This window comes from Ciconia boyciana, chromosome 5 (genome assembly GCF_034638445.1).
Source record: "Ciconia boyciana chromosome 5, ASM3463844v1, whole genome shotgun sequence".
NCBI lineage: Eukaryota > Metazoa > Chordata > Aves > Ciconiiformes > Ciconiidae > Ciconia > Ciconia boyciana.
This window is the reverse complement of record NC_132938.1, coordinates 27,320,039-27,339,523: the sequence shown is the minus strand read 5'-3', so window position 1 is coordinate 27,339,523 and position 19,485 is coordinate 27,320,039. Positions and strand designations below refer to the sequence as shown.

At 41.4% G+C, this 19,485-nt stretch overlaps 1 protein-coding gene across 3 annotated transcripts in view; it reads right to left on the bottom strand.

Annotated features, from left to right (window-relative positions):
- The window catches only part of LIMCH1 (LIM and calponin homology domains 1), a 183,276-nt gene that overhangs the window by 106,945 nt on the left and 56,846 nt on the right, over positions 1-19,485 (bottom strand). For all 3 annotated transcript variants that reach the window (XM_072861281.1, XM_072861279.1, XM_072861280.1), the window contains exon 2: positions 9,392-9,462. In XM_072861281.1, the coding sequence (XP_072717382.1) occupies positions 9,392-9,462 (71 nt within the window). The remainder of the gene's footprint in view (positions 1-9,391; positions 9,463-19,485) is intronic.

The window sequence follows — 19,485 nt, the reverse complement described above, 5'->3', positions numbered from 1 at the left end:
CCCCAGAAGTAACTTGTCTAACATGATCTATCACCCATTCTTGCAGCAGGAAGACAATTGAAGGCACTTCCTCAAAAAACACACTTAGTTGATGGCACGTTAAGATGCTCTACTTCAGACATATGATCTGTCTGGCCAGTTTAGCAATACTGATGAGTCTAAGGAAGGCACTAAGGTCCCTACTGGCAGGTTCAGACAACGTGTTGAAGCCTAACAGGTCATGAGTTGTACTGAGACTTTGAATGATCACTTGCTTCTCTGAGTACCTCCCAGCTCCTGCTGACCCTGTCTGATACTAACTCTTTCCTCCAAGGAAGCAGTCCTTTTTCTTGTGCAGTAAAAATCATCAGGGCTCAAGTATATTCATCCTCGTGAGGGTATCAAGGGCAGACACACTGCTCGCTCCTAATGTAACTGTCAAACCCTGATCTTGCCCCAAACTACCACCAGTTGCAAGCCCAGGTTTTCCCAAGCACAAATTTAGTTCAGTTTTTTGTACAGCTGTGTTCTTCAAACACAGAAAATCCTCAAGTGGATGTGCATCTTCTAAAGAGCAAAGCAAAACCTTTATATCACTGTGTACCACATTCTGCTATGCCAAGGTTGGTGAGCTACTGTATAAATGGTCAGAGAGTGGAAGTGTTGAAGTGTTGTTTTTGTTGGGGTTTTTGTTTGTTTGTTTGTTTGGAATTTTTCTGGGGGGTTTTTGTTTGGGGTTTTTTTGTTTTTGTTTTTAAGTTATTGGTACTATTTTTCATACTCCTGCATCTAGGAAAACAGACGTCAACGGGACAAGTCCAACTAAGCAGTCCTGAGAAATAACAAAACAGGATGATTTTAAATCTTCCATTATTTTCTCCTTTTTCCTTCCCCCTCCAGTAACATACTGCTAATTTAAGGTCTGGCACCACACAGTGAGGGAATAGTGCTCGAAACAAACCACAAAACAATGTCCTTCAGTACTGTTTTCAAAAGGAGAACGTAGGTACGTTCCCCAAGCTTGACCTTTTTGGTAGCTGGGGTTTGGTGACCAGCAGACATTTTGGAGATGACTGGCAAAACAAGTTTAGGGAGGACTTTTTAAAACTTCAGCTTTCAGCCAACTTGTTTCTCACAGAAATAATTCTGGAGTATTAACAGCTACTTATGCAAGAAGTTAAATGACACAGGGAGGAAAAAAGAAAGAATAGAAATATAAAGACTGTAATATTTCTTCTATTGAGGCTTTCTGGTGCCTGGTATGACCAGTGTTTCTCCGACATGACCAGAAGGGAGATACGATAATGAAAACTCAAGGCACTTTTTAACAGTAAAAGGAGCGAAGACATGACAAAAAGTAATACAGATAAAAGAGTTCTTAAAAGAATTCAAACAAAATACGATGAAGGAAAAAAAACCCCGACAATCCCACCAAACACCCAAAAGACAATAACCCTAAACAGGATAAAACCAAGCCTCTTCAGGCTCCATCCACAAAACTTGCGTCTCTATACACACAGCTGACCTGTTCTCCAGACCCTTCAGGCTCTCAGCTGGGGTTTCTCCCCACCACCCCAGCATTTATGCACCTGTCCTGAGTCTGGACAATCCTCTGTTCTTCACCTCTCAAAGTGCTCCTGCCACTTTCAGTCCAACATCCACATCCCCAGCCTCCCTTTCCCCTGCACCAGGTGCTGGCTTGGACTCTTCCGTAGTTAGCTGTTAGATGAAGCACGGTAAGACAGTGCATAGAAGCTAAAACCTTAGGGCTGCCTTACCTTATGGAAACAACAGGGCACGATGGAAGCGGGAAGCTGCTCCATCCCCACTCTTATAGGGAGAAGCTAGGTCATTTCCTTCCCCCGATAAAAACCAGCTCTGATAGGTATGGGAAGAATCAATTGCTCTATTTGGTGCTGTCCCCAAGGCTTGGCATTCCAGGAGATAAGGTATCTCCACAGCAGGTCAGACAAGCTGAAATCAGTACTAGCCACTGTGTGACTAACCTATTAGACCTTCCTGGGGTTGTTTATCACCAGTTAAGAATTTGAAAAACTTCTGCCAGGAAGAGAAGGCGTTTCAGGCAACAGCTGATAAAAGATCTAATGAAAAGCACCAAGACAACTGCCCATGAAATTCTTGCAAGAAAGCGTCAGTTAAGAAAATATTCAGACGATGGCTGCCAAAACCCAGCCTTCAAAAAGACCTTGTTTCTAAGAGGAAATGGAAGAGAAGCACTTTCAGAGAATAAGCTTCAGAAATGCAAAAAAAGAAAGTTGAAGTGATACGTGTTCACAGATCAATCCAGGCTGGAAGGACAGGTATCCAACAGAGCTCTTCGCTCAAGTAACAGATCATATTCCTAAAAAGAAAAGCTGACTAATGACCCGATCTTAAAGTAAAAGGGCATTTCATATTTGAGAGTTCAGGAAATTCTATCCACAGTAAAACTTCACGGAGACATTTCTCTTTTTAAATTAAGTTTTACAGATTCACATTCTAACAAGCAGCCTTTCAGCACTTGATAATTATTAGCCCAGACAGCTTCAGTAACCACATATTTTAAACTCATGCTCTAGTGGCAGCTCCAAAATGCCCCCAAATACTTGAAAAGGAGAGAATAATCCACTATTAGTCTTAAAGGTGAACAAATCACATTGAAACAGCAGACCATGAAAAGTCAAAATATTTTGTTGCAAAGGAAGCGGTAAAGAAGTTTCAAAATATAGAGATGTTCTTGAGGTCACAAAAATATTTTTGGGAAAACATTCTTGAGTGATTGCTAATGATGCCCCTGACATTATTTATTTAGGACCAGATGAACAAGGTGCTTTTTTAACAAGCAGGACAGAACTAACTTTGTCTTATAAAGGGCTCACAGTCCAGTCTGATAAGTAAAGGGTGAATAAAGAACTATGCAAATGTGTAGGACTGAGAAAACACGTATGCCAAACACAGGATAGCATGGGTCTTGCTCTGCCAAAGACTAAAAATATGAATAAGAAAGAGGCCTTGCAAAACAGCTCAAGAAAGGCAACAGGGAAGACTGTGTAAATGCCTTTACAAGCTATTTATACAGAACCTACCACCACAATGACTGACATGAAGAGCATCCCATGCACCTATAGATTTACAATTCACACATAGTTTTACACTGAGTAGCAATGGCCATGGATAATTGCCCAAAGTACATATCCAATATAATTTCTTAAACATACACTCTTGGAAAGCTGAAACCTCTCACAGGATTACCTTGCTTTGCACTTGAGGAACACTCTGTTTGAATGGGTCAGTATTCCACAGTCTCTTGCCTTGTCAATTACCAAGCTCCACTGTAAAAACTCTACTATTTAGTCTGCTGAGATAATTTTTTTTTTTTTAACATAAATACAAAGACAGGCCATTCTAGGTGTACTCAAGCATGCCCCTCAATGACTATTCTCCTCTTCTCATGCACACAGCTGAGCTTTACGGTTTATGTTACCTTTGACCTCTCACCTAAACTGTACTAACAAATAGCTCTTCATAATAACACGGTAATAAAACCTAAAGATTAAAAACTGGATTCATATAAAACTGTTTCAAATGTCCTCACATGAACCTAAATCTTAATGCTTAATGAGCCTTGGAGCCTGTCTCTCTAAACTGGAGACATGCCAAATCCATGATGCTGATAATGTTTTGGCTTTACAACGCAGAGCCTGAAAACCACAGGAGAACACCAATCCCTTCTCACCTCAAGGCATGGGTCACATTCAAAACTTCAAGTATGCCTATGAAACTCAAATACCTTCTTAGTTTCCAGGAACAGGAAATTCAAGCAAAAGCCTAATTAAGCGTAAGGGCTGGGCATGCACCAGCTTCTCCAGTGAGGTATCTGGCAAGACAAGAGTCTCTGCACTGTACACTACACAGCCAAGTGCTGAACTGACGCCAGGCCTATACCACTGACAGACAAGTAGAATAACATATCTGCAAAATCCTACAATCTACAAAGACGACTGAGTATTTGTTTTCCCCTACCAGGTCTCCATAAGTGGCATGGCAATTTTACAGAAGTGACATTAACTTGCAAGAAGAATGTGATTTTTAAACAGCCAAACAACTGAACCACCATATATACAGTGAAGGCTGTTCTCCATACCTAACGGTACCACTGACTCAGAAGACAAAGTTTTACTATTCCATAGCATTACACTTGCACTGATCTGGCACATATCCAGCCCTTGCTGAAAACAGCATTCATGTCAGCCCAATGCTTGGTCAGATGCACTATAACCATGATGCAAGCCCAAAGAAACTCTGCTCTCTGAGAAAAGGCAGCTCATTCATCACCAGTGACATGAAGAACACAAGCTAAGGAGATTTCTTATTTATAGAAGAAAATTATTCCCATGACAGAGTAAATGATAAATTCCATTAAGTAATTCTTGATCACAATCACTTCCAGCTCACTCAGATTTATAGTCACACTTCACTTTTTCTTTAAATACTGTTAAAATAATCCATGTGCATGACTAATTTCTCACTTTTTTTTAATTTAAAAGTAAAACATAAAAACTTTCTTATACTTTTTAAGAGCTTATATTCCTAGCATGCACAGCTGAAAGGAATTGCCTTTCCTAGATATTGTCCTACATAAGAAAAAGTGTAAAACTTTTTCCTTAATACACTGTACATACCCAATTTTACCAAGATTACTTAAAAGCAATAAAATACCTTCGTATCTGCTCTTTCAAAAAATAACAAAAAAGTTACAGAATCAAAAGAATCTTGGTTTCAAACAATAAGCATAGTTTCTGCACATCTTACTAAGCTACATAACACCACGTGCTAATATACAAAATAAGTGTGTCTAAGAAACAAAGAAAAGTTTGGGAAAATGCTCATAAGTTGGTATCCAGAACTGTATATGCAAGTGACATCCATCTTTAACGACATACGGTTTTTCCTCTTGTACTTTTATATGTTTACACCATGACTTCTCAAGGTATGCAGTTAGACATTCATTAGAACTTTCATGCTTGACAAGAAACAAAGATTTATTATGCCTGCATTTACTGCTATAAATTGATTTACATACATACATACAACAGCCATGCAGCTAAACTGTTCTACATACATAACCCAAAGGTCTTACACACAAATGTGATGCTGTTGAACTCCACCACAAAGCCAAATCATTTCTGCTGATACCTAAATCTGGATTCGGTTTGAGTTTGTGGTTTTAAGTCCTTTGCCCAGGATCCATGTCCCAGCTGTTGTTGTTACTCTTCTTTATGGTTTGGTCCTATTCCTGACATTAGACTCTTATTACCAGTAATACAAACTTTCAGAGTGGCTGGATTCCTAGTACCGCTTGATTCCAGAGAAAGCTTGAGAGAAAAATATGATCCCAATTGCATGCCAGAAATGCTTACAGATATATTGGATATATATCACCCTTGGATAGTCATATCAAAGCAAGTAAATAACTTGGATTTTCCAAGTCTCACATCCCCACAGAGACCTCTCTAGCTGATGAATGCCCAATTTGAAAGAAGGAATCCTGCAGTAGAAGAGCTAGGCAAGGGGAGGTGGATGGCAAGGAGAACAGAAAGGAACTGCTCACCTTAAAACCACACTTGCAAGAATATTAGAGCAGTAACAACTGGGCAAGGTTGCAGGAAGATGTATGCATTTTTGTCTTAATGTAGTAATTTTTAAACTTATTAATAGCAATTATTGCAGGGTTAGAAATAAAAGCGACTTCAACTTCTTTATCTGCTGTTTCGGAAAAGCAACAGAACTACCCAAGTCAGTGGGGCAGGCGGATGGAGACAGCATATACTTCTTTTGCAATCAATCTTCAGTCAAATGTCTGAATCCATAAAATAGGAACACCTAACCATTGCAACAACCAGATCTAATTTATTCCTGATTAATCCTCTAGCTTCTCTGGGTCAAACCTAAATGCTAAAGCTACGTAGCAAGAAAAAAAACAAACCAAGAACACATGCTGGAGCAGAAATTGGGGATTTCTAGTGATATTTCCTGCTACTGGTGTTGTAATCCTGCCTCATATAGCTTTCCACCATGTCCCCAGGAGGGCACATTTGCCCACCCATGCAGAAGTGTAGCCAGGAAACTCCTCCATCTTTGCATATGGTGATTTAATACACAAAGCAAGAACAGAGCAAGAATTGCCTTCGCCTAGCTGTGATGTCCCTTGCTGAAATCACCATCTGCACTGATGTCAGACAGCTATGCTAAAAAGCCATGAACTCACTTCAGACAAACAGAAGTCGTAGTCACTGGCTTCTCAGCACAGCTGGGTGAACAAGTAGAGCCGGCACTGTCAGGGCAACTGCACAAGTGGGCTTTCAAATACCCAGAAAGAAGGAAGGGCTTGTGTTACTCTCATCTGTCAGCTTGCCGCTTTATGGCATCCTGCATTGTTTAAATATGCTCCTCCGCTCCCGACTTGAGCGTGGCAAGCTAGGAAAGTGTCGTAACAAGGCCAGATCTAGATGCCAGCCGCAGCGTAAGCACTACCAGAGAGGCAGGCACGAGGCTTGCGGGTGCCTGTGGCTAGCACACGCGTGCAGGGCTGCTCTGCTAGTCAGGCTGGTGGTCCACATGTCCCTCCCAAGAGTCCAAGCTTTTGGCATTGCACGGTTGTATTAGTTTTCATTTATTAAAACATGTGGATAGTTGCTAGATGTGAATGAATTGTTTATAACCGGTGTAGTGATATCTGCCTGAGTTTGCAGGATGTGTAGGCCATAGACATTGGGATCAACTGGAAGGAAGCCTGGCATTACTGTGCCTAAAGCTCCAACAATCGTACTCTAGACATAGACAAATGGACTCTGGCATGGTGGCTAACCCCCATCCCCTCCCTTCTGCAAAATGCCTGCAAAGCCAGAGGGTAGCTTGAGACACGTTTGGGAGACTCGGGGCATAGTGGCTGTGTCCCCATTCCTGACATTAGTTTCCAGTCCTCTAGCTGCTGGGATCCCTCAGGAGCCGAGTTCTCTTTCAGGCCTCATCACAAAATACAACAGGCAAGGAAAATACCGAAACAGCCATGTGGAAGTAAGCACCATTCCACGCTCACATGGACATCACCCACACAAGTGTCTGGCTATGAGTTGTCAGTTAATGACACCTGCAGTGAGTACTGTCCTGTGGAGATAAACTGAGGCAAGTTTAGCTTCTCCCTAAAATTTCAACAAATCAGATAAACCAGACCAAAGGCAATGAATTCTTCCATTTTCAGAAACTTAAGACAGCTATAATTTCTTTCTTGCCTTCAGTAGCTTATCAGACACCTTGAGATCAGACTGGCATTTACTTGTTGAGGTCAGCCGTGACGCAAGCACAACAGATTGGAAAGAGGTTGAGAGAGAGCTTAAATATCGCTAGATTTTGTTCATGAGGTACCCAGGCAGGTCTCTGATAAGCCAGAAAACTCCTGTTACAGAGACAATATTGCCTGTGGCAGTTTTGCTAGCACTTCTTCACTGAGCAAGAGATAAAAAATTAACTATCAGTGCTTCACCTGCTGAAAACCTGTGCTTTTTGAAGAGGCATTATAAGCTCCCAGGGTTACACCCCAAATTTCTGATGAGTGGACTCAGAACGAGTGAGGAGCACGCTTCTGTTGTTGGCCTCATAATTTGTTCATCATCAGAAAGGCAAATTTGAAGGCCAAATTGGTAGCTCTCTGGTTAATGCTCTGTAGCCTATAGAGTTTTACCCACTAGCCACAGCTGCCAGGAGTGGGATGCAATACAAACATCATGGCCTCTCACATCTGAGGTTGAGGAGACAGATCCCTTCAGATTGGTTTACAGTGATCCACAGGTGGTAAACAAAGACAAGCAATTTGCCCAACATCACAGAGCAATTTAGTAGCATAACCAAGTGGTGTCCCTTGACCTGCTTATTACTGGAGCTCACAACCCCTTAAGAAATACACATGTATGCATTTCATTAGCAAAACATTAGTTCGTTAAGCTTTACATCTTAAAGATTTACAGCATTTAAATCAGACTACCTCTGCTTACTTGCAGATAAGATTACAATCTAATCTTGAAACACACATCCCTTATTTTTCATGCAACACAATTCAATCTTAGCATTTAAAGAGCACTGTGAAATGATTCAGCACACAGTACTTCCCTTGAACAGAGGAGAGAGATCTTGTGCAAGAGGCAACACTTAAATACAAAGAGGTAAACTACATGCTCCTTCCGAGTTACACAACTTTTGATCAACAATAACAACTACTTCCCTCCTCCCAAAGCCACTCCTCCACAAAGACATGCAACTACAATCAAACCAGATCATAACATTTCCTTTATGTTTTTTTTTTTCCCCTTTAACAGCTAAAGTTAAAGCTGTATGATTAATGACACCAGTGAGATATACAATAGTATTTACACAGGTAGGTTTCAAAGCTATCGTAAGATACCTAGAGCTGAGTTACAGGATATTAGCTCAACTCTGCTGCTGAAAACAATTTCCAAGTTCCAGTACCTTTCGTAGTATAAAACTTAACCAACAGCTGCAACAGTCCAGCTAAACATCTCAGGAGATCTCATTTATAAATTTCAATATGCATTCAGTTCTGCACAAGCTTCGTCCTTCTGGTGTGCAAAGACAGCTTTTACCAACTTCAGTGACAACCCTGCATGCCCAGGGAAAGAAATTGGTCCATATAGGTGATTCAGATCCCAAACTCCTGACATCCTGCATGGGATTTGCAAAGAACTACGGGCATTAGGGCACACTTCCAAATTGCTCTTAAAAGTCGCCAGCTTTGGCATCTAACCCCACGACATGCTTTTGGGAGACTCTGCCTAAAAACTAGCTATTAAAAGCAGAGAGAAACGTGCAAAAGCTAACTTGCGTCTCTTGTCCAAAAATTACAAAACACATCATTCAAATACACCTTTAGGTAAAATTTAGAGGATGCCTAAGCCTTCCAGAAACTATAAAAGCCGCTGAGTATTGATGGTATTCAGATGGCTAACTCTTGACAGTGCTTGGACCTGGAGTTGGTCCAAAATGCCTCACTGTAGCAGAGACGTCCAAAGGCAGGTGTGGAACACCATTTGCCAATCTGTGGTTAACATCTTTAAATAAAAGGAAACCAAAAAGCAAACATCATTTTTACTTTACATAACTCAACTAAGGAGCTGGGGTGGAGTGAGGGAAGCACTTTGCAAAACCTGTTTTCTTTAAGCCACATTTCAATCCTCACCATAACAATAGCTTTGGCACTGAAATGATGCTGCAGTGAAATACCAGGGTGCACAACGTCAAAACTCGCAGAAGGAAACCAACAACTGGACATACTAGTTAAAGTTCATTTCAGTTTTAGTCAAGATTGTATTCAAGGCTCAAAACGGTAAGTGTTACTTACTCACACAGAAGAATGCCGTTTTCTAATCCAGAACGAAAATCTTTCTCACCAAAACTTCTGCCCGTCACTTGCTGCAAAAGAGTAGGGGGAAACAGAAGAGTGACATCTATTAGAAGGTGTACTCTACAAGAGCAGTTCATAACATTCAGTTAAAGCATCTGCTGCACAGGAGACATCTGAGCTTTACAGGCCTTGACAAAGGACCAAGTTGTGTCTGTCAACCAGCTTCCTCCTCCCCATTTCATCGAGCTATTTAACACGTAGAACAAAGTATTTGCTCTGGCCAGTGCAATTACAGATTATAACTGAGCTCTTTTGTAGAAGTAAAAAACAAAAACTACAACCCCAAAACTACAATGTAAACTTCAGAATATTTTAAAAATTATAGTGTTTTGAATTTTAAAACTATTGTAAGTAGACAAACTATGTATTTTTTACTGCTTTTTTTTCATCATGTTAAAAATCTTGTACTGTGCTTGAACTTTAGGCCTTTAACCTATCACCTCTGTAGAATACGCAAAGGCAATTGGAAGCGCTCACATGAGTTTTAGCCCTTCAGACACACACCACAATACTCCTGGTCATATCAAATGACATTTCACATCATGAAGGCAACTGTGAATGTGAATACAAACTCGGTGGAAGCTAAGGTTTAGGCTCCTGCTCACAGTCTGCAGCCTGTCAGGGACGCTTGGACCAGGAGGTGCATTCTCCGTTACAAGCTCTTAAGCCAGTCTGTGCTGCTTAGGGGTCTAGGACCATCTAGGAACCGTCTAGGAATCCCAGTCTCGCCTGAGGGTGCCGGATGCTACAAGCATGACTGAACCCCCATTTATGACTCACTACCATGTTGACAATGGCTTGCCATTCATCCTCAAATCATTCTCAACAGATGACGTGTTCAGTTAAAAGTAAAGAATACTTTTTATTACCACCAACAAATATATAAAAATAGTCGCTATGTTTAGAGAGTGCTGAACAGAAACAAAGCAAAGCAAAAAAAGCCTGCCTAGTTTTTAATTGTCCTCCAGGAGGTCTTCTCCTCACCCAGCCAAAACATTTACCGGATGCTTATAGAGTTCTCATGGCTCGCATCCAATCTTTCAGCAAGACCCTTGCTCTGGGCGTTGCTTCCAAGTCACTGTTCTCTATGGTGGGGACACATCTGTCCTTACATCCCCATTTTCTCCTTGCTGTTCCATTCAGATACAAGACCCTTCCCCTCCCAGTTTCCTGTCATAAAGACAGCAATTTATAAAAACTGACAACTTTGGCACTTTCCCACGGGATTAGCGAATGCACTGGCTTCACAAATGCTGGTTATAGCTACACACAGTCTTACAGAGAACAACACTTTTTTTGAATTGAAGTGCAAATGCAAAGCCTAAAACCTAATCCCCCACTTAATTATAAACATATTGAGTTTTTCAATGTGAAGGAAGGAACTTCTCCCAGCAAACTGGTATGACAGTGTGCAAACTTTAACACCCCATACTCTGAAAAGTGTATCATAAAGACATCAGGTGACAACCATATTTTATGCAAATGCATAAAGCAGAACAAGGCACTGTGTTGCCCTCATACCTCAGAAGAAACCAGATGCAATTTGCCAGTAGTAAGTGACCTCTAATCATTTAAACTACCTCTAATCATAGTAAATCATCTCTAATCTTGATCTGCTGGGACAGAGGGAAATCATGGCAATAAAACCATTAGCATTTGGGATGAACGATAGACAGAGCACATCAAAACTGACTTGTATTTCATCCATAGAATAAAGTACAGTACAGAAAGGAGTAGGAAGAGCTATTTCATAACAGCCTGACTCGTAGTGGGTTTTTTATATATGCAGGAAAAAAAAAAAATAGTAATCTTATTTCACTCCTCAACATCAAACATTCCAGCTATGGAAGTCAATCTTTTTATGTGTTTGTTGAACACTGTCACTCAGCAGGGTGCAGTACTGAAACTGTTAACACAGGTCAGGTGAGAATCTACCTGCCAAAAGCTGTCACCTGAGTATTACTGTCACTACTGCTGATGTAGGAAGGCTTCATACATACTTTCTGGCCACATGAATAAAATCATGAAATGCAAATGCACAGCTGGAACAACAATTCATCCAGCAAGAGGTACAACAAAAACTGACAGCAGGTGAGGAAAGACAGGAAGGTCCAGGAACAGTGCATGTCTGTCTGAAAAGGAACTGGAAGTAAATGAGGCATGGAAAAGTTTATGCCTATTCTAGATGATGCAGCTGCAGAGGGGAAACATTAATCAGCTACAAGTCTCCTGATTTAGCCAATTAAAAATGTAAGAACAGTTCAACAGAGAAAGGCTAGCAACTAAAAATAAGCATGAAAATGACATTATAAATGACAAAGATATCCCAAAAGGGGACCGAGAGGAGCAAGAAGCCGGGTCCACCTTTTCCAGAGGAAATTAGAGCTCAGTTTCTTGGTGTATGCACACACACATGCACCCTGCTGTCTGCAGGAGGCCGCTTTGGGCCATACGCTGAAGAACAACTACAGCAGGCCCACAGGCCAGCCTCCTACGTGTGTCCGAGATAACCTTTGCTCAGGCACTGACAGCGGGAGGAGCGAGGCTTTAAAGTGACTTCCAGCAGAAGGACTGGCACTCTCATATTTGCAGAGTCCTGCAGAGCTAAGTGCATACTAAAGTTTGCCCCAACCCATGTAAAAAGGAAAGCATGTGCATTAGCCATGGTATCACAAAACCGTTGCATGTCACAGGATCGTGTTCATGTTGTTAATCTAAGCGCTGGTCTGTTCCTACTAGCCTTTCTTCTTCCATCCCTGGAAAAAAGCCTCCAGTTTGACTGCTGCATGAAAGCCCCAGGTCAAAGGTACAGACCAGCACACTTGGGCAATACAGGAGGAAGCAGGATACATGGAAGAGTTCCCTATTCACTTCTGCAATGCCAGCACATTGTAATTCTCTGCAGTGCAGGGGTACAAAAGTTAGAACGATTAAAGGCGAAACACAAGCTGTATCCTACTAATGATTACTAAAAAAAGCCTGCCACTTCTTTAATAAGTTCTATAAAGCTGAGAGGAAAAGAGCTGCCTTTCCATAGCGTATTGTAAGTTAAAAAATAGAGAACAGAAGGGAAACACAATATAATTTATTGCTGTGCTTCGTTTATGTGAGGAGGAGTTGTTTTTATTCATCATCTGGATGATATTTTCTTCTCTGTAAAAAGCTGCAAGCGTTTTCAACCAGGGCAATTATTTGACTGCTGGATGCGTTTCTCAGTTTTCCTGACACTTAACAACCCAGAAAACAAACCTAAAATGAATAATAAAAGTTTTTCCAAAAGGAATATTAGGAGACTAAACCACAGCACACTGACTCTCTATCACAAGCTTATGGCAACAACTTTAATATGTATTTACACACAGTAACGCTTCTTATATACAGTATTGTTGCTGATTAACTCCTTTGTTCTTTGCAGTTACGCATGCCACTAAATTTATGTCATCAAGGATGGCTGTCATCCAGCCACTAACCAGTGCCATATTACACAACTCTATTTTCACTAAGCTTCAGTTTACATTGTTTTCCTTGCATTTTGTATTGCTGCTGGTGCTTCCTGAGATGGAGCTTGCAAAGCCTCTGGTGTCAAAACAGCTTAAGGGCATGAAAAAGAAAAGGTGACAAATTAGTGAGCAGATGCTGGCCTCAGGTGAAATTTATCTCGGCCAACAAGATTTAAGTGGCTGAACAAACACAAATTCATCAGGGACAACACTTTGAAAATAGTTAGCTTCCTTTTCTATGTGCACATCTGAAAATAGCATGTTAGGCAGTGAACAAAAATATAGACACAGCAGGGAGAGGTCTTTGTTACTCATTACACATTTTGGAGAGCTTGTGAAGCATGACAGCAAGAAAGATTTTCAAAAAGTTTGGTAGGCTGTTCATTTCTTTGTACATGGGTACGCTGCATTTCAGTTTTGTACAACCATTATTTTCCGCTAAATAATTTTCTACTTACATGAAAAAAAGCCCACCCTGCTACTTAACTAGAAAACATACTGCTTTTACATCAGGGAGATGTAAAAGTAAGGCCTAAACTGTAATAATCACAGGTATGTAAATAGAAAGCATTGGATCATATAAGCAGTAGGGAACACAAACCACCAAAAGAAGCACGACAGTTTTTAGGGCATCAGGAGTTGGTGCCTCTAAAGTAATGAATCCCTATTTCCCCATTTCTGACATATAATTTGAGCTAATAACATGAATACACAAGTTAAATTCCTTTTTCATGTAGCATAGACAAGAGATTTCTGAACTAAACAACATTGAAAAATGTAAAGCCAGCTTTACATTTGCAGACCAGAACTGTACCACATTGCCATGGCAGCACAATGGGACTTGGAGACCCTTCACCGGCTCCTGGTTCTACCATGTCCTGCACGTGCGATGCTTTGCTCTGTCTGCAAAAGTGGACAGAACACATCATCTAGGCATGAGCTCCCTCCCTCTTACTCCACAGCACAGGGATTTAAATTGCTAAAATTAGAGCAATATACGCCAGTCCTAAACAGCTTTATTACAAACATTAGGAAGCTAGTTGATTTAGCACAGACAAACTTGAAGACCGCATGAATGGAGCTTCCCAAGAGCAACAAACACTGGCCTAGGCATACCTGTCTTCCAGGAAAGCTGAATGATGACAAGCACTCTGCACAAAGCTTTCCAAGGCATTACAGTATTGAGGTAATTTACTACTAAAATCAATAAAAGGGTGAACAACTTAAATATCTTTAGTGTGTATTTCTGCTCTCAAGGACAAAACCAGCATGAGCTCAGAATGACTAATGTAGCCAGCAATGAACCACCTGAAATTCTGTGGTATGGAACTTGAAAATTTAAAGAATGCATGGGAGGAAGGGGGGAGATTTCACACTTGGGTAGCAAGATTAATCTGCAAAGAAAGCACTTAACATTATTTATTTTTAGATCTTCCACTTTCTGGTCACTTAAGTTTAATTGCAATTTGCAAAGTTAACTAGCCATGCTGAGGTCCCCTTTGTTCTTTTCCTCTGGCTATTCAACCTCATACTATTCTTTAAAGAACCAGGGAGCTGACTTGCTCTTTTTCACACTTCATAGGAACTCTTTTTTTTTTTCTAGCAACAACAGAATAAAATAGCGGATAGCATATTCTCCTCCATTTGCTTTAAATTTCCATCTGCCACACCGTCAGTTGGGTTAACTGACAGTTTGGTGTCAACATATAGCATGGGAGAACCATACCCACTGACACAAACATACGCCCAATGCCTTTGGTGGACCCAATTTTAAGTCCTCACCAAATGAACGATTTCTTTGCTATAGGATGCAACTGAGTGCATTTCCTTTTCCATGAAGGGAGATACAACTAAAAAACCCACAACCACTGATTTTTTCCAATTCTTTGCATACTTTAGTGAGGAAATGATCCTATGTATGGACACATGCATTTATATTTAATGTGTAGACTGGAAGAACAGATTCAGTCAGTACTCCATTTAGGAAACATGACAAAAGAAACACAGAAAGAAGAGTAGAACAAATGCACTGGACACAAATTTCCACACCAGGCCTCCACCATCCCCGTTCTTCCTATTAAACAAGAATTTACCCAGATGAAGACAACAGAGCTCCACTGACACTCAAGACAAACCACAAGCCAACTCTGAACTGCTACAGAGCAGCACTGCTCTGTTGACCCAGCCCTTGAGTTCCCCCTCAGCGCTTTCGTATACACCAACAGATAGAAGAGATCAGCCTCTGAGCATCTGCGCTACAATTCTGCCTGCTGAAAGGCCAAGACACGATGGGAGAAGACAACCGCAAGCAAACGAGGCTTATTGCTGCCGGTAAAGCACAGGCATCACTATATTCCTCCCTTCCCTATTAACATACCGTCGCCATCAGCAGCTATTACCTATCTAAGGCTTTAAAGCTAAGTCTGGGAAAGTCTTGTCCTTACTAATCCTGCCCGTCACCAGAGCTTTCCACACTGAAATTCTGCATTGCTAACAGTAGTATTATACATGCAGGGTTGCCATACGTTGTTTGGATTTACGATCTTGCAGAGCTACGCACGCTTCTGCCAGGACATCTGGTATTATAATCCTGCTTGGCTGGCAAGCTGCTGAAGAGTGTTAAAATTTCATGATAGAGTAAAATCAGCCTCCTTTTTCATCTCCCTTCCCTAATGCTGTTTGTATACATTCCCAGGTGCATTGCCAAACATTGCAGCCTTCCCTTTGGGGTGGGGCGGGGCAGAAAATGTTTCATTCAAGGTTGAACATTTTGTGGAGAAAGAGAGCAAAGAGCATCAAGAGAGAACTTAAAAGCACCTTCCGTCAGACTTCTCCTGGCTGCAGCACAAGCCCTGAAAGCTTCACCTAGCAGTAGGTCATCTGTTACATCAAATTTGTATTTGACAGTCAGTAAATTGGTATTGCATCGTTGTTTTATGGGTAACCAACTTCTTATCTGTACTTCAAGCAGTATTATCAAAATTAGATACCAGATGACAGACATGACAGAACACCCTAAGATACCTGGTTTTAATAAGTGGTTCAATTTAGGGTTCTTTTTATTGCTAAAACAAAAAAAGAAAAGAAAAAAATAAGGTCTCTGAGAAAAAATTATTTCCTGTACTGTGGGATCCATCATCTCTTTTCTAGTTTTAATGTGAATTAAAGAAAGGGGGGTTGTAGTCTCCTGCCATAGATTTATCAGTCAAGTGTTCATCCTCCTCCTTGACTGGGGAGAAGGAGGAATAAAGCATTATTTCAGGAGAATAACTTGTATTCGATGGAAGCTACATCTTACCATAATGATATGTTCTTTAGCTCTCTCTTCTGTAAAAAGAAGACCCCATGCAGATGGTCAGAGGAGCAGAGATCAGGATTAGCATGTACAACGTGGAGCCAACTCGTACAACAAACCAGAAGGCAAGAGCACAGAATGCACCTCCTCAGTCCGAGCCCCTCGTTCAGTCTAGTCCTGGCCGTCTGGGGAGCCTGGCCTCGCTCCTCTACACTGTCTGGAGAAAGCTCCCAGTTCGGCTACCCTTTTTACTACTGCACAACCTATCCCAGTTCAGGGTGAACCAGTACTTAATGGTACTTCCTGCACCTTTGAAGGGAAGAGGAGCAGCTGACTAATAATTACTAGCTATCAAACACCTTTTCCCCAAGGTCTTATTTTCTTACCCAACCAGGCTAAACAAGCAGTCTGCTCATCGAAAAATGAAAGGCTGATTAAAGTTATTATGAATTTTTCAACCTCTTTAGTGCGATCCCCTGGGGCTTGCCACAGGCAGAGAAGCACCTGCACTGCCTTCTATTGACCCTCTTTAGTTGCATGCTGAAAAAAAGTGTATACAGGGAACTACTCTCAAAAGCAGCAGCTATTGATTTAGCCCTTATTATTTCCCTAACGTGATGCTTCTTGAAGCTGGAATCAGTGCTGATGGAGAGAGATGTAACTCAAGCTCTGGCTTCTGAACTCAGAGTAGCTGTCAGACCAACACATGTCAACCTCACATTTTATCACCAAGCCAAAGCTTTTTTAGCAAAGGCCAGGAAAAATTTTTTCCTTTGCCTCAGGTTGATTACACTAGCAACTATCCAGCAAAATAGGAAATTGGGTTTCTGGCCATCTCTAAAAGAGCAAAGAATTAGAACAGACATTGTTTTATCCTTTAACTCCTTTTTCTAGTTGCAGTATTCCATGGTCTTGAAAAACTGCTCTTCCAAAATATATGCTACATTGCATCATCTACATGTTGAAACTGAAGCATCTGCTAATAAAACCTTCTATTTTCTCTCCTCCAGCTTTAGAAAGTTTAGACAGTCCTGAATCAGAAGTGTTTAAAGCTCTGTCAACTAATCACAGCTGCAGAGGCAGAGCAAAACACAGGCAGCATACCCCTCATTGAGCCCAACGTCTTGTCTCACCCTCAAAGCAATGAAGAGATCAACAGCTCTGTAGGAGATGATGGGATCACTGCAGTATCTAGATTTGTTAATCCCCACTTCACACTGCTCTAACCTATTTTACATTATCGCTGCATTTGTGTTTTACAAGACCACTGTGCTGCTGCTTCTTGGGTGAGCAAATTTTTGACACCAGCGCGTTGCTTTTTGCCAGGAACGTGCATCTTGGCAGACAACTTTAAAACTGCACACATTTAAAGCTGGACAGAGGCAGGAATACAAACATAGAAGAAGCTCCAAGTTAGAGAGGCCCAACACTAGAAGCACTTCAGCTTGTCATTAACCACTGTCAACAGACAGACTACCAAAGCTCAGTAATTACTGAGCTTTTGCAATGAAAAATGCCTGCTAGGAGACACCAGCTTCCCTTTTTGAAGAAATTAGGTGTTCACTTGATAAAACCATTACTGAATTTAACCAACCATTTAAAGATGACACTTAATGTCTTTAGGTCTCAGTGGAGCCTCTGAAATGCTGATGATGAGCATCACTAGGCACCAGTCTACCTTGAAGCTTTTAAATTTAATGTCATCAAGTCACATCAAGACCAGTCCATATGTAAAGTGTCCCATTTACAGTCTGTACAATTTAAATATATATATAAAAAAGTATAGCTCAGCAAGGCATTTTAAGACCTGATTCTCCAGACAATAAGCCTGGAAGGCCAGAGCAAGCAAAACAGGAAACTGTCTATGGGGAATAAGTCACTTCATACAGACACCACTGAAAAGCATAGTTCTACCTACTGTCAATATGACTCTGGAAAACTTTGCTCCTTTGAAATAAAAGGGAAAGAGGAAAAAAACTCAACACTTCCAAGGGCAATATCCGAGCTCCTTGAATGTTCCCTCTGAACTCTGGATCATCACTTGGCACGTTCTCCAGCAGGAACAGAGCTGCATGCCACAGCTTTGCAGTCACTTGCAAACAAACCACAGAGCTACCAGCTTCTAAACAGGAAAAAATGTGCATTTTAAAAATCACAGAATGAAGAAAAATTATCCACTTTCCTGCAGACAGAAGGCTAACCTTAATTTAGTCGTATACTTTTGAGGCCTTCATTAATAACTCTTTGGAAGTAGATCTATTTTGTTCCTGCCTCTCTATAGAGACAGAGTTAAGGAAAAGCATTCACATTCTGAATACTTTTCCAGCTAAGCCAGTTTTTAAGCACCATTTGGCCACTGAGCGAGGGTGGAGCTATATTCATAGTGCTGCCAGGGAGCAACACGGGCCATCTGCTCCCTAAGGGCTGGCAAGCCAGGAGAGGAGGGTGGCCCCAGCACAGGCTGTGTCCTCACTGCTGGGGGACAGTCGCACAGTGCATGAACTGGTAGGTAAAGCCAGGTATTAGTAACAAGGTCCATCCAGACATGGCAAAATGATGAACTGGGTCCGGGGTCTGTCCAAGGAGTCCAGCAAAAGGAGACGGAGCCAGAGACAGAACTGGAAACAAGGCTACAACGTGGGTCCAAAGTTCATCCCGGAGCCAGGACCAAACACAAGGAATGGACACAACCTACAACGTACATACAAGGGGTCCATCCAGGAGACAAGCTACCTACAGCCTTATGCTGCACACCAACAGCCACGGCTCCGGAAGCACCAGCTCTGAAGCCATGACAAACCTGACCAAGGAGCAAGAAATAGAATGAGCAACCAGAAGGCTCACTCTGCAAATACCATCTCTGCTGCCAGATACTCCAGACACCAACAGAAATGGTGATACCCCTGCAATCCATGACAATTACCGGTTATCAACAAAACTCTGATTCACTTTACCCAACCTACGGCAATGGAAAAACCCCTTTCTTCCCCCCTCACATCTTGCATGACAACTGGAGAGGATAACACATCCACAAAGAGAATGCTGCCATAAGGGAAGAAACAAACAGAAAAGAAATAGGAAGGTATGGTGAAAAAGAAAAACTATTTCTCTCCAAATTATGACAACATTACAAGCAGAACAGAAAGCCTACTGCAGCCTCTACTGGAGTAAACCGGTTTTCTGTTCTCCCCCACTCTGCACCATGCCTCCTGTGTCCCAAACCCTGGAGAGGCAAT